Below are 26,398 nucleotides of genomic sequence, written 5' to 3'. Positions count from 1 at the left end.
TCTAAATCAGGAGCCCGGCAACTGGCTTCTCCCTTTGTGCTTCGTTTTGTTTGGAGGGTTTAGATGTTTTGTTTGCTTTGTTAATAATTTTTGGTTAGCGTGCAGAGAAATGGATTTTGTGACACAGACATCTCATTATTTGTTCTTATTCTCCCCTCCCCCATAGCCCTCCTCCCATCCCCCTCTTGCTACTCCTCTTCCTTCCTCCTGAGAGTCCCCTTCCCTGCTTCCTGGTCCTTTGAGACGTGGTTCCACATGTTTTGCAACCCTTATGCAGATTCAGGCGGTCGTCCGCGGCAGCCTGCGAGCTGCAGGCACCAGCTGCTCATCCTTTAAGGCTCGCCTCGGGGTAACTACTTCTCCAAGGTCGGCTGCAGACAGGGAGGGGATTTTTCCGATTGAGGAGAGCGTGCAGTACCTACCCCTCCTACGAGGAAGTAGGTGAACGCTGTCAGGGTCGCACCGCCCTAGGGCTTGCGCCTGGACTTCGTCCCTCCCAGATATCCCAGCCAGCGAGCAGTAGCTCTGACCGCAGCCGGAGCCAATGGCAAAAACCGTCCTGAAGCCCGGCCCCGCGGAAGGAACGGTTTCAGAGTTGTTTGTTTCTCTTTGATAGAGGGACTCTGCCTTGTTCTGGCTTTTACTCTGTGCGTGACCAGACAACCTCCAGAAGCTGTTTAAGGCGAGGAACGAGAACCCCGGGCAGCCAGAAGGATGAAGTATCTGCTTGACTTTATTCTGATGCTGCCCTTGCTCATCGCCTTCTGCATAGAGTCTTTCATCAAGCTTTTTGTTCCCAAGAAGAAAAAATCAGTCTCCGGAGAGATTGTCCTGATCACTGGAGCTGGTCATGGAATTGGAAGACTGACTGCCTACGAATTTGCCAAACTTAAAACCAAATTGGTTCTCTGGGATATCAATAAGGTAACAGCGCACCCTTGGTGCCCTTCCTTTGTGGAGTTTCACTCTGGGGACGGGTCTACACTTCGCAAACAACCACCCTTTACAGCTCTCGGTAAAGAACGTAGAGCTTTTAGTTGTTACTGATATTTCTCAGATTTCGGGAGAGGCATGAATTGGTATCTGTAAGACCACACCATGAATGGACCTATGGGCTGATAAGAATCTTGGTTACCTCCCATCGCTACATTAACTCTGTAAATTGCCTGTAATCTCGCCCTACTGACCCTCATAAGCTTTTTTAAAAATGCAGCAGTTTTAGGTTGTATTCTAAAAGTCAGATCTGTGTATCTGTTAAGTCTCTTTCGCAGTTACTGAGATGAATCCTGAAATGATACCCTATAGAAATCACCGTTACGCGGCCATAGTTACTGACTTAAGTCACTTTGTAGAAAAAATAATAAAAAGAGAACGATTTCAGTGTGGTTCCCCTGGACCTGCAGGTAGAGGTGTGTGAGGGAAGTTGGCAGGACATGGCAGTGAAGCTTTAATTTGGAGTATTTGAAGGCACCCGGTGGCCTAACCTGCCACTCATCACACTGTGTGTACATCCAGTTATGTAAACAAGAAGTCAGGGTTCATGAGGTCAAATGAGAGCTCACTCAGGAGTGGCTGAGACAGCAAGCAACAAATTCTCCCTGGGTATCTACTGCCTAGATGTTAAGACCACATGGTAAACAAGAGTATGGGTTCAGCAGTGGCCTTTAACAGCAGAGAAACTCCAGGTTTTAGAAGAGCTGGTACCAGAGCAGTTAAATGCTCAGCATAGTGAAGAATCAACCAGGCCTTGGAATTCTCCTGTGTTTGCTGTTAGAAAGAAATCTGGTAAATGGAGAATGGTAACAGAACTAAGAGCAATTGACAAGGTAATTCAGCCAATGGGCCCTCTACAAGCTGGAATTCCTCTGCCTACTCTGTTACCTAAAGGATGGCCTCTTAAAGTTATTGATTTAAAAGACTGTTTCTTTTCCATACCCTTACAAGAAAAAGATAGAGAAAGATTTGTCTTCACGATGCCTACTTATAATAATTCTCAGCTGGTTAAGAGATATCAATGGAGGGTTCTCCCACAGGGAAATATTAAATAGCCCAACCCTGTGCCAATATTTTGTACAACAGCCATTGGAATTAATATGTAAACAATTCCCTAAATCTATAATTTATCATTACATAGAGGATGTTTTACTAGCCGATTCAAATGCAGATACTTTAGGAAGAATGTTTGAAGAAGTAAAGAAAATTTTGCCTTGTTGGGGATTACAAATTACTCTTGAAAAGATACAAAGAGGAGATTCTATTAATTATTTAGGATATAAAATAGGTCTACAAAAAATTAGACCCCAAAAGGTACAAATTAGGAGAGATCAATTATGGACTCTTTTTTTTTTTTCCCCTGATGGGGTTTCTCTGTGTAGTTTTTGGTGCCTGTCCTGGATCTCGCTCTGTAGACCAGGCTGGCCTCGAACTCACAGAGATCTGCCTGGCTATGCCTCCCGAGTACTGGGATTAAAGGCATGCACCACTACCACCCGGCCGATTATGGACTCTTAATGACTTTCAAAGATTATTCAGGGACATTTCCCCTCTATGGACTGTTGTTGGGGTAAAAAATGATGAACTGAGTAATTTGTTCAAAACCTTAGGAGGTAACAAGGACTTAAATAGTCCAAGAGAATTATCAGCTGAAGCAGACAGAGAATTGGCTTTGGTAGAAAAGAAAGTACATGAAGGGCATGTGGATGGTATGGATCTAAAGCTGGATTGCATTTTGGTTATTTTATGCTCTAGGCATTCTCCTACAGGAATTTTAATGCAGAGGGAAGATATTATATTGGAATGGATATTTCTACTATATAAACAGAGTAAAAAATTAAAAACATATGTGGAAAATATCTCTGAGTAGATTTTAAAAGGAAAATTGAGACCGTCAATTAGCAGGAATAGACCCAGCAGAAATTGTAGTACCTTTAACTAAGGATGACATTGACAAATTGTAGGCAGAAAGTGAACCTTGGCAAAGAGCTTGCAGTAATTTTTTGGGAGAGATTAACAGCAAATATCCCAAAAGCAATAGAATTCAACTTATAAAGAGAACTGATTGGATTCTGCCTCGCATTATATGGGAAACACCCATATCTGGAGCTTGTATATTTTATACAGATGCAAACAAACAAGGAAAGGCAGGCTACAAATCAGAAAATTTAAGTAAAGTGGTTCAAAGTCGTTATAATTCGGTTCAAAAATCAGAATTATATGCTATTCTGATGGTATTAATGGATTTTTCAGAACCTCTCAAACATAGTTATTGACTCTCAGTATGCCGAAAGAGTAGTATTACATATTGAGACTGCAGAATTTATCCCTGATGAGTCAGAATTAACTTCACTATTTATTCAGTTATAAGATATAATCAGGAATAGGAATCATCCCTTATATATAACTCACATCCAATCCCATATGGGTCTGCCAGGCCCTCTAGCACAAGGTAATGGCAAGATTGGTAAACTATTATTAGGAAATGTGCTGAAGGCCTCAGAATTTCATAAAAAACATCGTGTCAATAGTAAGGGTTTAAAAAGGATTTTTCCATAACCTGGCAACAAGCCAAGGAAAAAAATGTCCTATTTGTTCTTTTTACAATCAAACTCCAATACCAGCAGGATGTAATTCAAAGGGCACTCAGAAGAATGAAATCTGGCAGATGGATGTGTTTCATTTTGCAGAATTTGGAAAACTGAAATATGTACACCACATCATTGATACCTATTCAGGATTTCAGTGGGCAACTGCTCTGAGTTCCAAAAAGGCTGATTCTGTAATCACACATTTGCTAGAAGTTATGGCCATCATGGGTATACCTGCACAAATTAAAACTAACAATGCTCCAGCATATGTCTCTGTTAAAATGAAACAGTTTTTTGCATATTACAATATGTATACCACATAATCCTACAGGCCAAGCAGTCATAGAAAGATCAAACAGAACTCTAAAGGATATGCTAAATAAACAGAAAGGGGTAACAAAAACCCCCAGAAATAGATTACATAATGCTCTATTAACTTTGATTTTTCTCAGTGCTAATGAGAAAAGAACAACACATACTCACAGCATACAGAAAGACATCCCCTAGCAGGGTCCCTCAGTGTGTTGGAGAAAACAGACATTAGGTATTTACACAATGAAAGAAAGCTACAAACTGGGCCAGCATAGGCCAGCTAGCTGAGGCCCGCATGGCTGTATGGTCAGACACATAATGGGCTCTTTGCCCATTGGGTTGAGAGACTTGACTTCCCAGACCTTCTGCACAAATCTATGAAATAGCAGTATCAGGCTTAGAAGGCCAGGGAGATGAGAAGCCAGTGTGCGAGATAATTCAGCCACGTGTCTAGCAGATGGTAAGCAAACTAGTGCAAAATTTTATTCTTTAACAAAGAGTGACTTGGGCTGATGACTTCCAATCTCTAGCACTGGTGAGCACAGCATTTTCTCAGAAGTGTGTTTATCCAATGAGTGTTTATTGACATACTCTGTCTACCAGACAGTGGTCTAATATAGAACTATAGACAAACTGTACAATAAAATATACAATTGGGTGGCATTAAATAGAAAGAAAACAATAATGTGAAAGGAGCTTGTGGGGATGACAGATGCCAATCACATATAGGTGGCCATGGAAAGAAGGCCTCAGTAGATGGAGACTTGAGAGACCGAGGTTGTTGCTTGGTTTCGACAGGACTTTCCTAGCATGCACAAGGCCCTGGCTCAGTCCCCAGCACCAACACACACAAACACATGGAGACAGCTGCCTTGACAGGGCTCAGCAAATGTGAAGCCTGGAACAGAGTGAAGAGAAGAAGAGTGTAGGATCTGGATCAAGGTCTGAGCTGGTAATGGAGATAGAAAGCACTCATCCCTCATAGCTGTTCAGCTTTTAAAATATTCCTGGTCTGAATCGAGAAGTGCTCTGGGTGGCTAACCCACTTGATTCCAAACATTTAGTATGAAAAGAGAAATGTAGAATATTATGTTGGTGCTGTTTAGATGGTCATAGTTTGGTGGGCGAACTGGGTTAAATAAAAGGGTGGAGTGAACAGTGTCTCTCTGTGAGTCCGAGGAACTTGAGACAGCCATTGGTTGTTTAATAATGGTGAGCAATGGCTGTGCCCACGCCTCGCCGCCTGTTTTATCTGCTTCGACTTCTCACTCTGACTTGTGGGCTGCACACAATGTTTTAGTTCAGCCTCTCCATGCCTTCTAACATCCTTAGGTTAATTGTAACAATACAACCAAAACATGGAATCTGTGGTAACAAATGCACAGATAAGTGCAAGACTTTGAGAGCGAAACCCTGGGGAGACAACTTGGTTGATAAAGTGCGTGAGGACCCAAGTTTGGAACCCCAGTGCCCATTTAAAAATCCAAGCGCCAGGGCCGGGGCCTCTAAGGACTGTCCCTGAGTGGGGAGCCTGGAGGACCTAGGGACCTGCTGGCAAGCCAGCCTAGCGGACTTGGTGAACGCCAGGCTCAGTGAGAAACCCTGTTTCAAAAAACTAATATGGAAAATGATTAAAAGAAATTGTTGACCTCTGGCTTCTATGTGCATGTATGTTGCTCACCCAAGTGTGCACATGTGAATATGTACACATACATATACCACACACACGAATGCATACACATTTGTACAATGCATGTGTGCACAGACACACACAGAGAGGAGCTTGTCTTTGTACGTTGGCTGAAGTGTGGGGGTGCGGTTGATTGGAAAACGATGTTTCTAATTTCCTTTACTGTTCATATCCCTATGATGTAACTGATCTGATGTTTTTACTGATCTTGTCCAAATACTGTCCTGTTTTGACACTGGGCTATAGTATATTTTAGTACAAATATTTAGGGAAAAACATTAATTGAAGTCATCAGAGAAACAAATTCTTCCACTAACCAAAAAAAAAAAAATTCTGCTAGTTTAAATTTTATTTTTGTAATATGCTACTAAAAAATGAAAAAGAGGAGTGTGACTCATGACATTTTTGGAGACCTGTAGTTGGAGTTTTCCTGCCTGGCCCACAGTCAGGGCAAATCTCTCTCACCTGCCAGTCCCACAGCCGTCAGACACGACCAAGTAAACACAGAGACTTGTATTGGTTTCAAACTGTATGGCCATGGCAGGCTTCTTGCTAACTGTTCTTTCAGCTTAAATTAATCCATTTTTATAAATCTATACCTTGCCACATGGCTCGTGGCTTACCGGCATCTTCACATGCTGTTTCTCATCGTGGCGGCTGGCATTGTCTCTCTGACTCAGCCTTCCACTTCCCAGCTTTATTCTCCTCCTTGTCCCGCCTACACTTCCTGCCTAGCCAATGGCCAATCAGTGTTTTAATTATTGACTAATCAGCAACACATTTGACATACAGAACATCCCACAGCACTTCCCCCCTTTTTTTTTTAAAAAAAAAAGGAAGGTTTTAACCTTAACAAAGTAAAATTACATACAATTTGGGAATTTGGGCGTAGCTTCTCTTACTACTTCCTGCTGGAGGGGGGCGCTGTATCTTATGGGGAAACAAAGAAAATTTTAGGATTATGGAATAGTCCATGAGGGTGTATCGTCTGAGCCAGTTGCCTTCAAACCATTCTGGATGTTGGATCATCTGGGCCATGGTGTCATCGGAGACCTTTCAGGGGGTCTTGGCTGGTCAAACCTGATGTGTCTTAATCTGGAACAAATCCATAGCCTCTGGCTTTCTGTGGAAACAAAAGCAGAGTCTCCTTTCCAAAGTAACATATCCTTATATCCAAATTTTGAAGTCAAGGTACCTTTAAAATATACATTTTGGCATAACTCAACAGCTTTTACAATCAAATGTTTTTCTGCAGTTAAAAGTCCCAAAGACAACACAATGCAGATTCTCTGTGTAATATCCATTTTTACGTGGCTTATTTTTTATACTACCTTTACTGTCTCTTTAAAGACTTTATTTTTTAAAACTATGTATTTGTTTCTATAACTCTATATATCATCTTTTTTGTCTCTTTCAAGCCTACGTATCTTTTACACACATTGTAAACTATTACATCTGAATCTGTCTTATTGTAAATCTATTGCCTTAAACTGCAGCAGCTGTGGCTGCTGGATCCACCCACCTCAGCTTCCCAACATGGCCATGGTTTACCGCCAGCTCTGGGAGCTATCGGGGGTCTATGCTTTTAGCCAAGCAGTGTGTAGCCCAGAAACCTCCCCTTTTGCTCTGCACCAGCAAAGGCTAAATCCACCATGCAGCTCAAAGTGCCACTTGCAAAGGCCTCATTCCCGTCACAGGCAGGTCGAGCACGCACTCTAGGAACCCACCAGTAGCTCAAACCAGCAGCTGCCGCTCATTTGAGAGAGACAATTAGGAACTGTTTTTAGCTCCGTTTTAGAATCTTTTCTCAGGTTTTAGGTGGAAACTCTTGCCACCACGTTGGACGCCATTTGTAGTTGGAGTTTTCCTGCCTGGCCCACAGTCAGGGCAAATCTCTCTCACCTGCCAGTCCCACAGCCGTCAGACACGACCAAGTAAACACAGAGACTTGTATTGGTTTCAAACTGTATGGCCATGGCAGGCTTCTTGCTAACTGTTCTTTCAGCTTAAATTAATCCATTTTTATAAATCTATACCTTGCCACATGGCTCGTGGCTTACCGGCATCTTCACATGCTGTTTCTCATCGTGGCGGCTGGCATTGTCTCTCTGACTCAGCCTTCCACTTCCCAGCTTTATTCTCCTCCTTGTCCCGCCTACACTTCCTGCCTAGCCAATGGCCAATCAGTGTTTTAATTATTGACTAATCAGCAACACATTTGACATACAGAACATCCCACAGCAGAGACCTAAGTCCAGGAGCCCCAGTTCATGGTGTCTGGGGAGCTTTTTATTGTGTATACTTTGGTTTTGACCCCTGGAGGCAGTAGAGAGTTTGTGAATAACTTGGGGTCAAGGAGACTGGAGAGGAGGCATGGAAGGAGGAGTGAAGGAGGCCAGCTGTGGTCACAGAGGTTGTGAGCACTCAGGTAAGACTGGAGTTTCAGTGACCAGCTGTGGTCACAGAGGTTGTGCCCAAATCACTGAAGACCAGTGAGCTTACGAGGTTAGTTATTTAAGTAACCCACCTTGTATTTTAGTATGACGTGTTCTTACTTGACCCTCAGCTTTTGAGTGATGCGTCCCCATCGTTCACGCTGTTCTCTTCCTCTCTTTGGGCTTTTTCTAGAACGGCATCGAGGAGACAGCTGCAAAGTGCAAGGAACTGGGTGCCCAGGCCCATCCCTTCGTGGTGGACTGCAGCAAGCGGGAAGAGATTTACAGCGCTGCGAAAAAGGTGAAATTCTACCTGTAGTTAGAAGTACGTCGGGCGGGGTGGGGAGGGTGAGGAAGTGTGTTGGAGGTGACCACATTTACTCCTTACACGAAGTAATTGAGAAACACTGTGGTTTGTACTTCCCAAGATGGTGTGTCTGCCTAGTGACAGACCTGCAATTACACCATGTGACTGAGAGGCTCAGACATCAGTGTGCTCTGCAGCCTGCTAGGGAACTTACTGAAAATACACACGCCTGGGGAAGGAGAGATGCCTCGGTGGGTAAGGCAGGTGGCTCAGTGGGTAGGCGCGCTTGCTGCACAAGGGTGACAAGCATCCACGTGCAAAACAGCCGCATGTGCCCAAGGCTTTCTGACCGTCAGCCTAGCTTGGGAAGAAAGCAGAGGACAATAGAGCAGGACACCCAGAGTCCTCCTCTGGCCTCTGTGTGTGTACATAGGGGCATGCACCTACATGTATACTACACACATCACGTGCACTACACACACACACACACACACACACACACACACACACACACACATACATGTTTGTGTATATATTATGCATATATATTTGAGGGAGCTTGAGGGGTACTGTGTGGCGAAGTACTTGCTCAGCAAGTACGAGGCCTAGGTATCAATCTCCAGAAAAGAAAAAGCAAGGGGTGTGTGTGTGTGTGTGTGTGTGTGTGTGTGTGTGTGTGTGTGTGTATTTTACACATAGAAATAGACATACACATGTACGCTTTGTCAGCTTCACCCCCAGTGGTTTTCTTTCAGAAGGTGTAGGGCAGAGTCCAGGAACTTAACATTCAGCACCCTGTACGCCCTTCCCTCCCCCACGGTCTGATGCAGTTGAATGTCCCTGGCTGACTCTTGCCGACACTGACAGTGTCTTCTGCCTCTAGTCAAAGACGTGGGAGTGAAACTTACTCTGTACTGGGTTTCGTCTTCACTGTAGGTTGATCTATTCCTACAGGGGCTGCTGCCCCCCTCTCCCGACAACTGAAATGTTCTTTGTGTGAAATGTGTTCCCATTTGTACCAGTGAAGAAAGGTCATGAGAAAAACAGGCAAATTCTTTAAAATCTGCCTTTCTAGGCCTCTCCCTCAGCCAATCTGATTTGGTAGACACAAAGATCCTGACTCAACCAGGCTGAGAGCATCTTCATTTAGATTTAGATATGGTTAAATTTTTCCTTCTATTTTTAAATAGTTTAGTTTTTTTGATTTTTTTAAAAAAAATTTTGACATCATAATATAAGTACATCATTTCTCCCTTCCCTTTCCTCCTTCCATACCCACCCCCCATACACCCCTCTTTGGTCTCTTTCAAATTCATGGCCTCCTTTTTTACAAATTGTTGTATGTATGTATGTATATATGTATGTATACATATATATTCCTAAATATAACCTGTTCAGTCTGAATAATGTTACTTGTATGTATGTTTTCAGGGCTGAACGTTTGCTATTGAATAACCAGTTGGTGTGTTCTTGCCTGGGGAAGACCACCTTTCCCCTTCTCAGCATTCCCCAGTTGTCTATAGTGTCTTTTCTGCAGAGCTGAGGTCTCATGGGCTGTTCCCCATCCACCTTGGCTTGTGTATTGTTGCTGCCCTTGTTCAGATCATGTTTGGCAGTTGTGTTGGTGAGATTGTATGGGTGTAGCACTTGACATCACTAGGAGACACAATCTCACAGCAAACTCGCAGGTCCTCTGGCACTTGCAGTCTTCCTGCCCCCTCTTCCAGTGTTCCCTGGGTGTCAGGTGCAGGATAGTTTTGTAGCTGTGTCTGTTATGACTGGGCTCTACAGTTCTGCATTTTGACTGGTTGTGGTTTCTGCAATGGTCTCTCTCTGTTGCAAAGAGAAGTTTCCTTGATGAGTGGCGAGAACTACTTACCTGTGGGCATAAGGACAAATATTTAGAATGTAGTTAGGGACTGTGCTGGTTCCGTAGAATGGCGGTTGTAGGTTCTCCTCTAAGATCCATGACTTTACTACCCCTGAGTAGTTGGCTCAGTTTCCAGTACAAGGCATGATTTCCCTCTTGCTGAGCAGGTCTTTAGTCCAATTAGAGAGGTGTTGGTTACTGTCTTAGTTAGGGTTGCTGTTGCAGTGATGAAATAACATGACCAAATATAACTTGGGGAGGAAAGGGTTTACTTCACTCACACTTACATGTAACAGTTCATCACCAAAAGCAGTCAGGACAGGAACTCACACAGGACAGGAACCTGGAGGCAGGAGTTGATGCAGAGGCCACGGAGGGGTGCTCATCATGGCTTGCTCAGTCTGCTTTCTTATAGAACCCAGGACCACTAGCCCAGGGATGGCACCACAATGGACTGGGCCCTTACCCATTGATCATTAATAAAGAAAATGCCTCACAGCCCAATCTTCTGGAGACATTTTCTCATTTGAAGCTCCCCTCCTCTCTGATAACTTTAGCTTGTGTGGCACCTTCTGGTACCATGAATGATAGTCTTCAGGGAGGAGCCATCAAGTCAGTCCCAGTTCAGGGGTCTCTGGGCATGTGTCTGAAGCCCATGGTGTCTTCAGCAAAAAGGACTTGCCTTCCACCTCTACAGGGCAACCAAGAGCAATAACAATAGGCTATATGTTTTTGGAGTCTTTGGAGAACCCTGACCAACTCACAAGAGGACTTCTCACGTCTGTTGTTGGGGATTTTGTTAGGTAGTCTTTGGCACATTGTCAGCACAGATGAGCAAATTCCACTTAAACTATGTATTTATACACAGGCTTACATGTATTAAAGGTTTCTTTGTTGTTGTTGTTGTTCTCGGTTTTATTTGTTTGGTTTGGGTTAGGTTGAGTTTTTTTGAGACATAGTTTCTCTCTGTAGCCCTGGCTGTCCAGGAACTCACTTCAGACCAGGCTGGCCTTGAGCTCAGAGATCTGCCTGCCTCTGCCTCCCAAGTGCTGGGATTAAAGGTGTGTGCCACAACTCCTGGCTTTTCTTGGTTTTTTTTTTGTTTGTTTGTTTTAAGTAAATAGTTGATGATGTGATTCCTTGTGACTTTTGCAGACATCCTTATTGTTACTTTGCCCTCTTCCTTAGGTATTTATCTCCCTTCCTAATTTGAGCTCCTCTTCCCACTTCTCCGACCAGATCAGTTATACCCTGCTATTCCCTCCTTAACTGATCCCCAACACACCTACCCTGGCAACTGTCCCTTTTTACTTTCCTGGTTTTTGCAGTTACTAAAGGACATGTACTCAATCTGAAGATTTGGAGCTAGGAGCCCCAATGAGAGAGAACAATCGACATTTTTCTTGCTGGGTCTGGGTTACTGCAGACGGAAGTTTCTCTGTGTCCCACCCGGTCCGGCAGCTCAGTCCCAAGTAAACATACAGAGGCTTATATTAATTACAAACTGTATGGCCTATGGCTCAGGCTTCTTGCTAGCTAGCTCTTACACCTTAACTCACCCCGTTCCTATTAATCTATGTTTTGCCACGTGGCTTCATGACATTAGCTGTTCTTTTACATCTTGCTTCTCCTGGTGGCGGCTCGCAGCATCTGCTCTAACTCCACCTTTCTCCTCTCTCTATCGCTCTTGGATTTCCCACCTGGCTCTATCCTGCCCTGCCATAGGCCACTGTGGCTTTATTAACCAATGGGAGCAACGCATATTCACAGCCTACAGAAAGACATCCCACAGCAGGTTACCTCATTCATTATGATCTTTTCTAGTTTTATCCATTTACCTGCAGATTTCATGATGTCATCTTTCTTTACAGTTGAATGGTATTCCAGGGTGTATATTTACCCCATTTTCATTATGCATTTGGCCGGTTATTTCCATTTCCCAGCTATTATGAACAGAGTGCCAATAAACATGGCTGCACAAGTACCTGTGAAGTAGGATGTCAAGTCCTTCTGGCACATACCAAGGAGTGGCGTAGCTGGGTTATGTGGTAGGTTTGTTTTTAGCTGTTGTGAATTCTCCACTCCAGTTTCCGTAGTGGCTGCCCCAGTTACATTCCGACCAATAGTGAGTGAGGATTCCCTTTTCCCTGTGTCCCCTCCAGCTTTGTTGTTTTGTTGGCCATTGCTGTTCTGACTGGAGTAAGATGGAATTTTAACGTTATTTTGATTTGCATTTCCCTAATTGCTAGGAATGATGAGCATTTCTTAAAAGTAATTCTTAGCCAAATTTTCTTCATTTGGGACCTCTCTGTTCAGGTCCCAGGCCCATTTTTTTTTTTTTTTGAATGGGTCATTTGTGTGGTGGTTTGAATAAGAATGGCCCCCATAGGCTCATATATTTGATTACTAAATCACCAGGGAATGGCACTCTTTGAAAGGATTAGAGGGATTAAGAAGTATGGCCTTATTGGAAGAAGTGTGTCACTAGGGGTGAGCTCTGAGGTTTCAAAAGCCCATGCCACACCCAGAGTCTCTCTCTCTTGCCTGTGGATCAGGATGTAGCTCTCAGCTACTGCCCCAGCACCTACATGCATGTTGCCATGCTCCAACCGTGATGCTAATGGACTAAACCTATGAAACTGTAGGTAAGACCCCAATTAAATGCTTTCTTTCAAGAGATGTCTTGACAGAGTGAACCATTAAGGGGTTAGGGAGAAATCTGGAACTAGAGAAATCCCCAGGAACTCACAAGAATGTCCCCAGCTAAGACTCATAGCAGTGGTGGACAGGGTGATTGAACTAGCCTCCCCCTGCACTCAGATTGGTGTCTACCCTAATTGTCATCATAGAACCTATATCCAGTGACTGATAGAAGTAGATGCAGAGACCCACAGCCAAGCACTTGGCCAAGATCCTGGACTTCAGTTTGGGGGGCGGGGCAGAGTCAGGATCATGATGGGAAAAACCACTGAGATAACTGATCCAAGCTATTGGGAGCTCATGGACTCTGGACTGACAGCTGGGGAGCCTGCATGGGACTGCATTAGGCCCTCTGAATGTGGGTGACAGTAGCGTGGCTTGATGTGTTTGTGGGTCCCCTGGCAATGAGACCAGGACTTATCCCAGGTACATGAACTGGCTTTTTAGAGCCCATTCCCTAGGGTGCAATGCCACACTCACCGGTGATGCGGGGTGTGTGTGTGTGTGTGTGTGTGTGTGTGTGTGTGTGTGTGTGTGTGGAGGGGTGGAGGGGGGGGCAGGCTTGGTCCTGTTCCAACATGGTATGCCAACCAGTGTTGACTACCCAAGGGAGGCCTTACCAGCTATGAGGGGGGATGTGGGTGGGATGGGGGGAGGTGGGGGTTAGTGGGAGAAGGGGAGGGAAGGGGAACAGGGATTGGTATGTAAAATGAAAAATAAATAAATAAAATAGATAATAATTCAATGCTCTCCTTCATAAGACTTGCCTTCATCATGGTGTCTCCTCACAGCAATAGAACTCTGACGAAGACAGTTTGTCTCTTGACTCTTTGTTGAGTTCTTTATATATTTTGCATATTAACCCTCTGTCAGATGTGTGACCGGCAAAGGTTCTCTCCTACTCTGTGGGTCTCCTCTTCACTCAGTTGGTTATTTCTTCAGCTGTGCAGAAACTTTTTAGTTTTATGAAGTTCCACTTGTCAAATATTAGCCTTAGTTCTTGGGCAAACGGAGTCCTATTCAGAAAATCATGTGGTACCACCTATGATTTTTTCGTAGCAGTTTCAGTGTTCCAGGTTTAGTTCTTTAATCCACGTGGAGTTAGTTTTTGTGCAAGGTGATAGATACGGGTCTAATTTCATTCTTCTGCATATGGAATCCAGTTTTCCAGGCACTGTCTGTTGAAGATGCTTTCTTTTTCCAGCTTTTGTTTTTTGCTTCTTTGTCAAATACTGTGTGGCTGAAGGTATGTGTACTCAGGCTTGCATCTTAGATTTTATTTGACTACTCTGAATGTCTGTTTCTATGCCCATACTGCATTGTTTTTATTACCATGGCCCTGTACTATAAACTTAATATCTGGAATCCTTCTAGCATTCTCTTTGTTCAGAATTATTTTGACTATCGGGGCCTCTTTTGGTTCCATGTGAATTTTAGGGTAGGTTTTTTTTTTTTCCCCTGTGAAGAATGAGATGGGAATTTTGATTGGGATTGTATTGAATTTATAAATAGCTTTTGCTAGCATGATCGTTTTCACAATATTAATTCTAGCAATCCATGAGCATGGGATGTCTAATGTCTTTTCATGTTCTAATATCTTTTCCATGTCTTTCTTCAGCAGTTTAAAGTTTTCCTTGTAGAGATCCTTCACTTCTTTGGCTAAGTTTAATCATAGATATTTTATTTTCTTTGAGGCTATTGTGAATGGGAGTGTGTGAATGGGCGTGTGTCCATGATCTTCCCTCTGTATGTTTGTTGTTAGTGTATAGAAAAGTTATTGATTTGTGCAGGTTGATTTTGTATCCTGCCACATGGCTGAATTTATCATCTCTAGAAGTTTTCTGGTACAGTTTTGTAATGTATAGTATCATGTCAACTAGGAACTAGGGACAGTGTGACTTCTCCCCCTGTTTGTGTCCCTTTAGTTTCCTTCTCTTGCCTTCCTGTTCAGCTAGTGCTCCAAGCACATTATTGAGAAGGAATCAGAATAGTAGACAGCCCTGTCTCCTTCCTGACTTCAGTGGGATTGCTTCGAGCTTTTCTCCATTTATGATGACATCGGCTGTGGGTTTCTCATGTATAGTTTCTGTTATGTTGAGGTATGATCCCTTCAGCCCTACATTCTCCAGGACTTTTATCATGAAGGTATGTTGGATCTTGTCAAAGGCTTTTTTCTTCATATGTTGAGATGATCATGTGGTTCTTGTTAAGTCAATTTATGTGGTTTATTACATTTAGTGAAGTATATACGTTTCAGGGAGAAAGCCAACTTAGTCATGGTGGGTAATCTTTCTGTATTCCTTTTTTTTTAACTGAGCATTTTTAAGTTTATGTTCATCAGGGATGTTGGACTGTAGTTCTCTCTCTCTCTCTCTCTCTCTCTCTCTCTCTCTCTCTCTCTCTCTCTCTCTTTCTCTGTGTGTGTGTCTTTCCCTTGGTTTGGTCTTCAAGTGATACTGATTTCATAGAAAGCTTGGGAGTGCTCCTTAATGTTTCTGTTCTTTTGAATAGTTTAAGAAGGATTGGCTGCTTAATTTCTTTGACAGATTGGTAGAATTCTGCTGTGAATCCATTTGGCCCTGGCGTGGTCTTTTGTTTTTGTTTTTGTTTTGTTTTGTGTTTTTGTTTTGTTTTGATTTTTAGTTGAAAGGATTTTTATTATTTCAATCTCCTCATTTGTTGTGTGTCTGTTTAGGTTGTTGATTTCTTGGTTTAATTTGGCTGAATCTAGAAATTCATCCTTTTTTTTTCAGATTTTCAAAAATAGCTTAATGGTATACAGGTTTCTAAAAATATTCCCTTATAATAGTCTGACTTTCTTTGGTATCTGTTGTAATTATTTCTGATTTTGTTAATTTGGGTCTTCTCTTTCTTTTGGTTTGTTGAGCCAAGGGTCTATCAATCTTATTTATTGTCTCAAAAAAAAAAAAAAAGCCGCTCTTAGATTTGTTGGTTCTTTGTATTACGTATTGTTGTTATCGTTTCCATTTCGTTGATTCCCACTGTGATTTGTTTTTCTTCCCATTGACTGGGTTTGGATTTGGTTTGTTCTTGTTTTTCCAAATTTTTGAGTTGTATCATTAAGTCATTTATTTATGCTCTTTCTGATTTTTTAATTTAGTCACTTAGAGCTATACATTTCCCCTCATAGGACTACTTTCAATTTGTACCTGAGGTTTTGTTGTGTTGTGTTTTCATTTCATTTAGTTCTAGGAAATTTTTTATTTTTCTGATTTTTTTCTGAGGCTCATTCATCACTCAGTAATGTGCTGTTTAACCTCTATGAGTTTGTGTATTTACTAAAGATTTTTGGCTGTAAATTTTAAGTTTTGTTTCTTTTTGGTCAGATGGGATACAAGGAGTGATTTCTCTTTTTGAATTTTTAAAGATTTATTTTGTGCCCCAGGATGTGGTCCAATTTAGACAAGTTTCCATTTGCTGCTGAGTAGAATGTATATTCTTTGGTGTTTAGTTAGAATGTTCTGTAGGTATTTGTTAGGTCCATTTGATGTATGATATAATTAATTCTGGTGTTTCTCTGTTTAGTTTTTGTTCAGATGACCTATTAGAGAAAGTGGGGTATTGAAATCCTTTACTATTATTGGACTGATATTAATCTGTGTCTTTAAATCTAGTAGTAGTAGTTTTGTTTGTTTGTTTGTTATGAAATTGGGTGCCCCAGAGTTTGGTGCCTGTATGTTTAAGATACTAATGTCTCCTTGGTAAACTGTTCCTTCGATTAAAGTGATGTGTCCCTCTTTCTCTCTTCCAGTTAGTTTTAGTTTGAAGTCTGTTTTGTCAGATAATAGGATAACCTCTCTACCTAAGTCCACTGGACTGTAGACTAGGATGCCATGCCCTGGGGCTGGTGGTTATGACTAAATGAGTTAGCCATGTGACCACCTAGCCAACTGAACCGCCAACTTGCTTTCTTTACAAAGAAATTTGCAAATTTGGCAGCATTCCCATCCTGTGGAAAAAAGACAATGAAAAATAAAAACATTTTTTTGTTTTTTTAAGGCATCTGTAAAAAAAATTACTAGAACTGTTACATTTAAGAAACTAGTCGGGCTGGAGAGATGGCTCAGAGGTTAAGAGCACTGGCTGTTCTTCCAGAGCTCCTGAGTTCAATTCCCAGCAACCACATGGTGGCTCACAACCATCTGTAATGAGATCTGGCGCCCTCTTCTGACATGCAGGTGTACATGCAGGCAGAACACTGTATACATAATTAGTAAATCTTAAAAAGAAAGAAGGGAGGGAAGAAAGAAACTACTCAATTTGCTGGGCCTAAGATGTAAGATTATAGATTCAAACCCACAATATCCCTAGATAATCAATTGGGTTATTTAGCAGGAGGAAAGAAACTATTTGTATAGACACAAAATTGTCATGTTTTACTAGATAAATACACTAAACATATATGCTCTAAATATTTTTAAAGAAGGAAAAGTTGATAGTGTTTGAGGAAACAGTAATTTTATGGCATTGCTAATAATTTTCATACTGTGCTCTAGGGACGGGAGTGTTGATATTGTAGATGAAGGACCAAATACTGTTACTCAGTCCTTGCTGCCTTAATCGCACCCTGACATGATTCAGTCCTGACCATGAGACTTTGGCATGTCCACAGAAGCTTCCCTGGGCAGTGCTGAACCTTTGTCCCCTGGCAGCTTTTCTGTGTGAGGTTCTTTGTGGAGATCTGGAAGAGTCCGGGTTCTACCCTTTAGTAGCCTAAACCATTCTATTGGTTCCTGTTTCTTAACTTTAAAAATGGGCCAAGAAGAGTCCTTGCCTTGAAGTATTATGGAGAACATTAAATACAAAGAAGAATGAACTAATCCTAAACGCACAACCGAGCAAAGGCTTCCAACAGGCTCTTTGCCACTTTTCAGTCCCCCAGCATCACCTTGGCACTACCCCGGATAATGGCAACTTGGTTCGGAGAAGTCGGCTCTTGCTTAGAGCCTAACGTGTGCCACAGAGCTGTCCGACTCTAGGGTCTGTGCAGTCAGGAAGCTTAACTACTCACAGGCTGAAACAAAAACTCTTCTATGACCCTTGCCCTGCTGGGCCTGCTAGAGCCATGGTGCTCCCAGGCTATGAAAAGGAGTTTCAACTCCAAGAGTCTGTGAGCATCTGTTTACAGGTGCTATCAGTGATTACAGCAGAACCCAGAAGATTTAGTAATCCCACGGAAAAACGTATCACCAGAGGTTCAGCCTTCACTGCTCAAAGGGAGCCTTGTCCAGCCCTTGGCAGCCAGCCCTGTTATTAGGGCTGTACTTTCTCAACTGAAATCATTTTACCCATAGCTGCAATAACCTTTGAAATTTGGCTTCAGTGGCTTGTATAAGCCCTCTCTTATAATCACTTTAGTTTCTCAAATGTTCTTCCTGTTGAACTAATACCACAGAGAGAAGCTAATTATCAAAAGGAAACACATGTTAGAAACCGTGCATGTGTAATTTTTTTGTTGGTGCTTTTGTTTTGTTTTGAGATAGACTATGCAGTCCTGGCTGGCCTAGAACTCTCTATGTGTATCGTATTATACTCAAACTCACAGAGATCTGCCTGTCTCTGCCTTCAGAGTTTTGGAATTAAAGATGTATACTACCATGCCCAGCTATATGTAATATTTATATTATGTACCTCATATATTTCCATATTGAGATCTTCTCAGACTCCTCATAAGATCAAGAAAAGCATCTACAAACATATCCCTTGGACATAGGTATAAATGGATATGTATTGATGATATAATAATAATAGTAATAGCGCATTATAATTTGTACATGCTGTTTCATTGTCCCCACAGTAATGTAATGAGCTACATTCTTTTTTTAATTATTTATTTTTTATTTCATGTGAACTCATGTTTTGCTTGCATGTATATCTGTGTGAAGGTGTCAGATCATCTCAAACTGGAGCTCCAGACAGTTGTGAGCTGCCATGTGGGTGCTGGGAATTGAACTCAGGTCCTCTGGAAGAACAGCCAGTGCTTTTAACCTCTGAGCCATCTCTCCAGCCCCCACATTCTTAACTCTATTCTAAGAGCAGCAATGGAAATTTATTAAAAGTCCAGACAGTGGCAGAGTCAAACTCACCTCAAGGCTAACCAAAACCCTACTCCACAGTCCTACACCTTTGCCACCCACTGGAGAATGGCTGGTGGGCAACAGAACAAAATAATCACGGCAAGAAGGAAACAGATGTGTTAACAGTGTAGCCAGTTTTACATAATTTCCTGTAACCTGTCCTAGAATCTGCTAATAAATTTAACTGATTTCTGCTTACCTTTAGAAGAAGCATTTTAAAATCAATGCTTTTTATCCAAGTATCTCTTTAGCCATAATCAACAGAGTAAAGCCAATAGACTAAATTTCGAAAGAATTCTAAACAGCTGCTTTGGACGTAAGTACATAACATGAGAAGGATCTTTTACCCCGTGTTGGCCTTTAGGTAACGAAACTACTTTTTTTCCATGCCTCGTAGATAAAAACATATGCTCTTTTAATAGTCAGTATATGCAAATCTTCAGTCAAACCACATAATGAATATAATTTTCTTTTTTATGAATATAGTTTTTCTTTTGATGTTTAAGGTAAAGGAAGAAGTTGGAGATGTTAGCATTCTGGTAAATAACGCGGGCGTTGTCTACACTTCAGATTTGTTTGCTACGCAAGACGCTCAAATTGAAAAGACTTTCGAAGTCAATGTGCTTGCACACTTTTGGGTGAGTGTGATTTCTTTTACAAAATACTCAAAGATTAAGAGTTCGTTTCTAAGGCCGGGCGGTGGTGGCGCACGCCTTTAATCCCAGCACTCGGGAGGCAGAGCCAGGCGGATCTCTGTGAGTTCGAGGCCAGCCTGGTCTACAGAGCGAGATCCAGGACAGGCATCAAAACTACACAGAGAAACCCTGTCTCGAAAAAAAAAAAAAAAAAAAAAAAGAGTTCGTTTCTAATGATATGACTACATTTACCAACAGTTGCACCTTCCAAAATTAATAATGAAGTAAGTCATTGTAAGTTTCAGGTATTGTGTATGTTTTGAGTCTTCTGGCTGTTTAGTATCAAGGTCTCAGGTAGCACAGGCTGACCATAAACTCTATATAGCTGAGGCTGGTTTGAACTCCTGATCCTCCTGCCTCTATCTTCAAAGTGTTGAGTTTGCAGGCATGCATCATCATGCCATGCTCGTAGGTTTTGATTCTATATTTGCACACATCATCTATGTGATAGTATAGACATACGGAAAGGAAACAGAGGCCACCCAAGTCTTTGTCTACGATTCTGTAACAAGGGTGAGTGTGGTGTGCTTTCAAATTCTTGTGAGACTCAGGCCCTATATTATTTCCTGGCCTCAAAAGCTGCAGATTTTATCATGGAACTCACCATCCAAGGACACTAGTGTATGTTTCTGAGGACTTCAAATAGTTCCAGACAGCCAGTTCATAAAAGAGCTCTTGGTAATTTCTTGAATGTGAGCTTGGAGTGACTGGAGCTGGTGGAAGTGCAGTGTGCTCTCAACACTGCTTTTCCCAAACCACTGATGTCTGTTTTTCTATGTTTATGTTTGGTAAAATATAGTGCGTTATCTTATTTGTTTGTATATCCCCAGCACACAGTGCTCAGTGAGTGTTTGGTATACAAATCAATTAGTAACCATTAGAAGGTTGGTCTTTGTGGTATTTTGAGATCATGATCAAATTATTGTCTAGTAATTTAATATTAAGTGTTAACCTTCTTGTACTCCAGTATATCATTCCTAGTCAATGTCTGAGATGGTAGAAGACATCAATGGCAAGAAGTAAGGGGTTAGAGATATGAGCAGTGAGCAGTTTAAGTGACATGGACTCTCAACACTCCGAGCTTCTCTTGTAGTTATTCTGATGTTATGTCCTGTCCATTTGTCTGGGCTGTTGTGCTTGGCAGTAAGGTGCTTTCATTTATATCAGGAACAGTGTTTGGAGACATATCTTTGTTTCAAAGTATTCTCTATGAGCCTGTGAACCGGAAATAATATTTTTTTTTAAATAAAAATTATTTCTAGACCACAAAGGCATTTCTTCCAGAGATGATGAAGAACAATCACGGCCATATTGTCACCGTGGCGTCAGCGGCTGGGCACACGGTGGTTCCCTTCCTACTGGCTTACTGGTATGTGAGTACTTTTCCTCCACTGACTTCTGTGCTTGACTTGTATGCTCTTATGTCTTATTATTTTGGTTATATCCTTGGAAACTTTTATGTAAGATGCACACATATATAAAAACAAATTACCCACCTACCTATTTATACTTATATCTGCATGTTTCCACACATCTATAGGTACATGTATGGATACATATTATTGTTTTTAGAGTTTAGGCACTTAATCTTTCTTACCCTATCTAATGAGGACTATTGTCATCATAATAATAGACTCAAGTTGCCTAAAGAGGAAGAGCTACGAAAAGTCTTGGGATTAACAGTATCATCAACTGTTAAGCCCCTTTTCAGTTCACCTCAAAAGCTGTTCTGGAGGTCTCTGGAGTTAGTGGTCCATCTACGAGACAGTCACTTAAAACATTTCCCATGCCTTCTAGCAATAAGAAAGAACAGAGTAATGTTTTTGCATCATGGAGATGGCAGTAAAATAGCTTACAAAGAGGAATGGGCGTGTTTACAAGTGACGAGGTGTCATCTGTGATAACTGTAACCACAGAGCAGTGGGTGGACCTCTGTCTGAGCTAAAGCTCTGTGGTTTCTGAGCCTTTCAGACCCCTACTGGAGTCTCAGCTGTCAGCTTCGTCTGTGAGCCAGTCACAACCTTCACCCGTTTGAAGTCAGTCTTTCTCTGGACTGCCAGCCCCCAAATCGTGACTCAGAGACTTAAAATTAATTATGAAGCTCGGCCTTACCTTAGGCTTGCCCCACTAGCTCTTGTAACTTAAATTGATCTATGTGCTACCACATGGCTTGTGGCTTTTACCTCTCCTCTTACATGTCCTGCTTCCTCTGCATCCAACTGGCATCCCCACCTTTCCTTCCTCTCCGGGTCTTCTTTGTCCCCAGAAGTCCCTCTTCCTGCCTAGCTATTGGCTATTCAGCTCTCTATTAAACCAGTCACAGTGACACATCTTCACACAATGTAAAGGGATATCCACAACATTGTTTCAGTTTTGCTGAGCATCTGCTCAGGGCTGGAATTTTCGTAGACACTGAAGACCTCCACCAGCAGAAAGCCAGGTCATCAGATGTTGGTAACAAGCGGTGGACTGAGCCTGGATGCTTCTAAGTGAACACACTACTTTCTTTTTCCTTCTTTCTTTCTTTCTTTCTTTCTTTCTTTCTTTCTTTCTTTCTTTCTTTCTTTCTTTCTTTCTTTCTTTCTTTCTTTCTTTCTTTCTTTCTTTCTTCTCTCTCTCTCTCTCTCTCTCTCTCTCTCTCTCTCTCTCCCCCTCCCTCCCTCCCTCCCTCTTTTTTTTATTTCTTGAGACAGGGTCTCATGTGGCCAAGCCAGGGATGGTCTTGAACTCCTGATCTTGTGTTGACCTCCCAAGTCCTGGGCTTACAGGTGTGTGCCAGTGTGCCTAGTCTCTGCAGTGCTGGATCACACCCAGGGCCCTGTGCATGCCAGGTGAGCACTCTACACTGAGCTACAACCAGGCCCTGACATGGCCTTTTAATTGTAAAGCTTTTTAATAGCATAATAATAATGAAAAATGAATTACTTCCAAGTAGATGCATCCATTAAGAAATAATAATTTTTTAAAAAAAGCCACCACCCCTGGAGCCTCTTAGTGCTCTTCCTAGTTACCACCACAGACAACCACAAACCACCTGTAACAACACAGGTTAAATTTGCCTGTTTTTGATCTTTAGGTACATGGAATCTAACTGTATTTGTGAGATGTGCCCACAATGCCATTAGTGGCTATTGTTTGATCATACATAGTTTTGTATCATGTGACTATACGGCAACCTGTCTGCCTATTCTACCGTTATGAACATTTGGGATGTTTCTAGGATAGGATTCTTATGGGTGATGACGTGAACATTGACTAAGCATTGACTGGCTTAGGACCTTAGGCTAAGTTGCTCACCTCTTCTGTGCTGAATTTTCCTCATCCATAACATAGTTTAATAACAGTATCTAATGTAAATCCCGTCACACAATGAACTTAGCACTGACTCTGGGATCCTGAGATTGCTCAGTAACTGGGGGGTACCTGCTGGAATTTCACTTCCACTTCTGTATATTCACAAAAGACAATAGGGCCCCACCTCACGGCTCCCAGAATATGGCCACTGGAAACGGAGTCTGTGTTCTCCAGTTGCCCTTTGTGGGATGAACGAAGGAAAGACGGAATTACTGGTTCTCTCCTCTGTAACCGAGCCCTCACCTATCACTGTAGTTGGTTGCCACAGCAACAGAATTTCTTGTAACGCTCTGACAGTCTTTCTCGGGAGAAGATTAATCACACTTGAGGAGTTATAGCTGAACAGTTTCCATGATTAACATGAAATTACATAGTGACAAAACTGAATTCATAGTGAGGAAGAACAAAGCTTTTCTGATTCTTCCCTAAGATGATTTTTGATGTTTGTTAAGTGTTTTTTTATGGTATCTTGATTTTTTAATATAATATTTTATTAAGTCTTTGAGAATTTCACGCATTGTATTTTGATCATATTCACAGCCTCCCATTTCTCCCTCTAACTTCTCCCTGATCCGCCCCCTTCCTTGAGTGAAAATAATAAAATAAAAATGAAAGGACATGACAGCTCCTAGGTATAGTGGAGGAGAAAGTTCATCATAGGTGTGGGAGAGCAGAGCCAGAGGCAGAGACACCTGGGAGAGTCCAGAGTGGGCATGTGTAGTCAGAAGTTCTCCTGTGTCCCATGGCTGCTGGGTCCCAAATAAACACACAGAGGCTTATATTAATTACAAACTGTTTGGTCTATGGCTCAGGCTTATCGCTAGCTAGCTATTACATCTTAAATGAACCCATTTCTATTAATCTATGTATCGCCACATGTCTCGTGGCTTTACCTGAATTCCACTACATCTTGCTTCTCAAGTGGTGGCTCCTCTCACCCCGCCTTCTTCCTCCTGTCTTGGATTTCCTGCCTGACTGTCTCCTGTGTTGCCATAGGTCAAAGCAGCATCTTTGTTAACCAATGGTAGCAACATATATCCACAGCGTACAGATTGACCATCCCACAGCAGACATGACCCTTAGCTGTGTTAGGAGAAGGTGGAGGGGAAGGGGGAAGGGAGAGGACAGGTGATCAAGAGGGGCAGCCTGGGCCGAGAGACTGGCATAGCCAAAATGGCGGGATTATATAGGGAAGGGCAGCTGGGGGAAAGGCAGCCCTGCCCCTGGGCTGGAGAAGTTTAGGGTAGGGACGGGGTATGCCAGCCATACCCTGTAAAAGGTAGGACTGAGGTATGCTGGGAGAACTTGGCAACCAAGTTCTGATATGTTAAATAGGCACCTAAGCTGTTTGTCCTGTGTTTAAGACCCAATACTCCTTCCCTGCTCCCAACTTCAGAGTTGATTTTTAAAAGAAAACAATTAACTTGGAAATATATTTTGTCAACACACATAGCCAGTATTGGAATACTCAGTAAAACTGACTGTGAACATTAGCTTACAATGAAATGTTGCTTAAAACGTGACTGGAAGTCAGAAATAGTAATCCTGACTATAGTGAAGAACAGAGGTAATGTTGCAAAGGGTAGGGGTAGTCTACTCACTTTTAGGTTTCCTATATTCATATCTAGGTTCACCCTGAAGTTCAAACCTACTCTATGTTGATGCAACATTCCGAAAATCTCTCTTACATCCTCAGTGACTGGAACTTAGCGAGGACCTCACAGCCAGAGTTAACAACATACCTTGAGGTCACATGAGACTGCCATCCTTCTGTGGACTCAGCCTGTTTAACCTCCCTGTCTTCGTTGGGGTTACTATTCGCTGTGATGAAACACCATGACCAAAGCAACATGGGGAGGAAAGGGTTTGTTTGACTTACACTTCCACATCACTGTTCATCACTGAAAGAAGTCAAGGCAGGAACTCAAACAGGCAGGAACCTGGAGGCAGGAGCTGATGCAGAGGCTGTGGAGGGGTGCTGCTTACTGGCTTGCTCCCTGTGACTTACTCAGCTTGCTGTGGTGTAGATCCCAGGACTACCTGCCCAGGGATGACACCACTAACTATAGGCTGGTCCTCCCCCATCAATCACTAATTAAGAAAATGCCTTACAGACTTGCCTACAGCCCAATCTTATGGAGACATTTTCTCAGCTGAGGCTTCCTCCTTCAATGACTCTAGCCTGTGTCAGGTTGACATAAAACTACCCGGTACACTGCTTTTAAGAGAACAGTGTACAACCAACCTTAGTATCCTTGGATTTTCCATGTAATCAACCTGTACAACCTAAGCTAATGCATAGCTGCAATCTTAACTCACTCTTCCATGTCCCTGATCCAGAGCAATGCTTATGAATCATTTGCTGAAAGCAACAAATACAGAAGTGGAAAGCAGCTTCCTAAAATCTACCGTAAAGGCTAAAAAAAAACCATTTATGATGGTTGATTATCAATGATGTTTGTTATCTGGGTCAGTCAGGGTCAATCGGGATCAGTCGGAGCCAGTGATCCCTTGTAAATGTATGTTAAAGGTTTCTGTAGAGTATCTGATCCCTTCCCTATGTGAACAGCTTTCTGTGCTGTTCAATGGATGCAGAGCAGATCCTCTATTAGATACAGACACACACAATCACTCAAAGGCAGAAGATGTAGACCCAGGGACAGTTCACAGCCTTCAGGTGGATGCAGACTCATACAACAGTCAGAGAACAGGAGACAGGAGGAACAGGAAGTAGAAAATCCAAATCTGGGCTTGATCCTGGCTGACAGACTCCAAGCGGAAGTACCGAAGTACCGTGTCTTAAAGACACACTGACCCATTATTGGTGGCTCAGAGTTAATCACTGATGCTTGTAATCCATGCATACCCTTCTTTTAGACACTTGAGACTGTTAATTCTGAGCTGTTTTTGCATTTTTGATTCACTTAAGGAAAAAACCTCAGAAAACAGATTTTAGTAAAAGAAAATTTATTGATAATTTCACCAAACTCAGATAACCAAGTTAAGCATTTGGTACAACTTTTTGGACACTTTAAACACAGTCACACATGTAAGAAAAACACCTGCCTTTAGTTGTGGCTGTGCACCTGCAATCTCGGTATTGGAGGTAGAAGCAAGAGCATCAGGGGTCTGTGAGTTCAGGGCCCGTGGGGGCTGTATAGAGAGACACTTTCAAAGAACAAGGGCTGGAGTGGGAGAGTATTAGCCTAGACTGTACTCAGTCCTGAGTTTAAAGAGAGGGAGAGGGGGAAGAGCGGGGAGAAGGAAAGAAAGGAAATCTATGGTTAGCCCTGTCTAGTGTCACTGAGGCAGAAAGATCACAAGTTCAAGACCAGCGTGGGCTGTATAGAAAG

The 26,398-nt window shown here is 42.3% G+C and overlaps 1 protein-coding gene across 1 annotated transcript in view; it reads left to right on the top strand.

Annotated features, from left to right (window-relative positions):
- Nucleotides 1-202: 202 nt before the first annotated feature.
- Hsd17b11 (hydroxysteroid 17-beta dehydrogenase 11) overlaps nt 203-26,398 on the top strand; it is a 45,026-nt gene continuing 18,830 nt past the window's right edge. Inside the window, exons 1-4 of the mRNA XM_052735566.1 lie at nt 203-924; nt 8,215-8,322; nt 19,503-19,634; nt 20,954-21,060. Coding sequence (XP_052591526.1) covers nt 715-924; nt 8,215-8,322; nt 19,503-19,634; nt 20,954-21,060 — 557 coding nt within the window. The 5' untranslated portion in view covers nt 203-714. The remainder of the gene's footprint in view (nt 925-8,214; nt 8,323-19,502; nt 19,635-20,953; nt 21,061-26,398) is intronic.

Source organism: Peromyscus californicus, unplaced genomic scaffold (genome assembly GCF_007827085.1).
Source record: "Peromyscus californicus insignis strain IS unplaced genomic scaffold, ASM782708v3 Scaffold_13__1_contigs__length_99412109, whole genome shotgun sequence".
NCBI classification, from domain to species: domain Eukaryota; kingdom Metazoa; phylum Chordata; class Mammalia; order Rodentia; family Cricetidae; genus Peromyscus; species Peromyscus californicus.
This window is presented reverse-complemented; position numbering and strand designations above follow the sequence as displayed.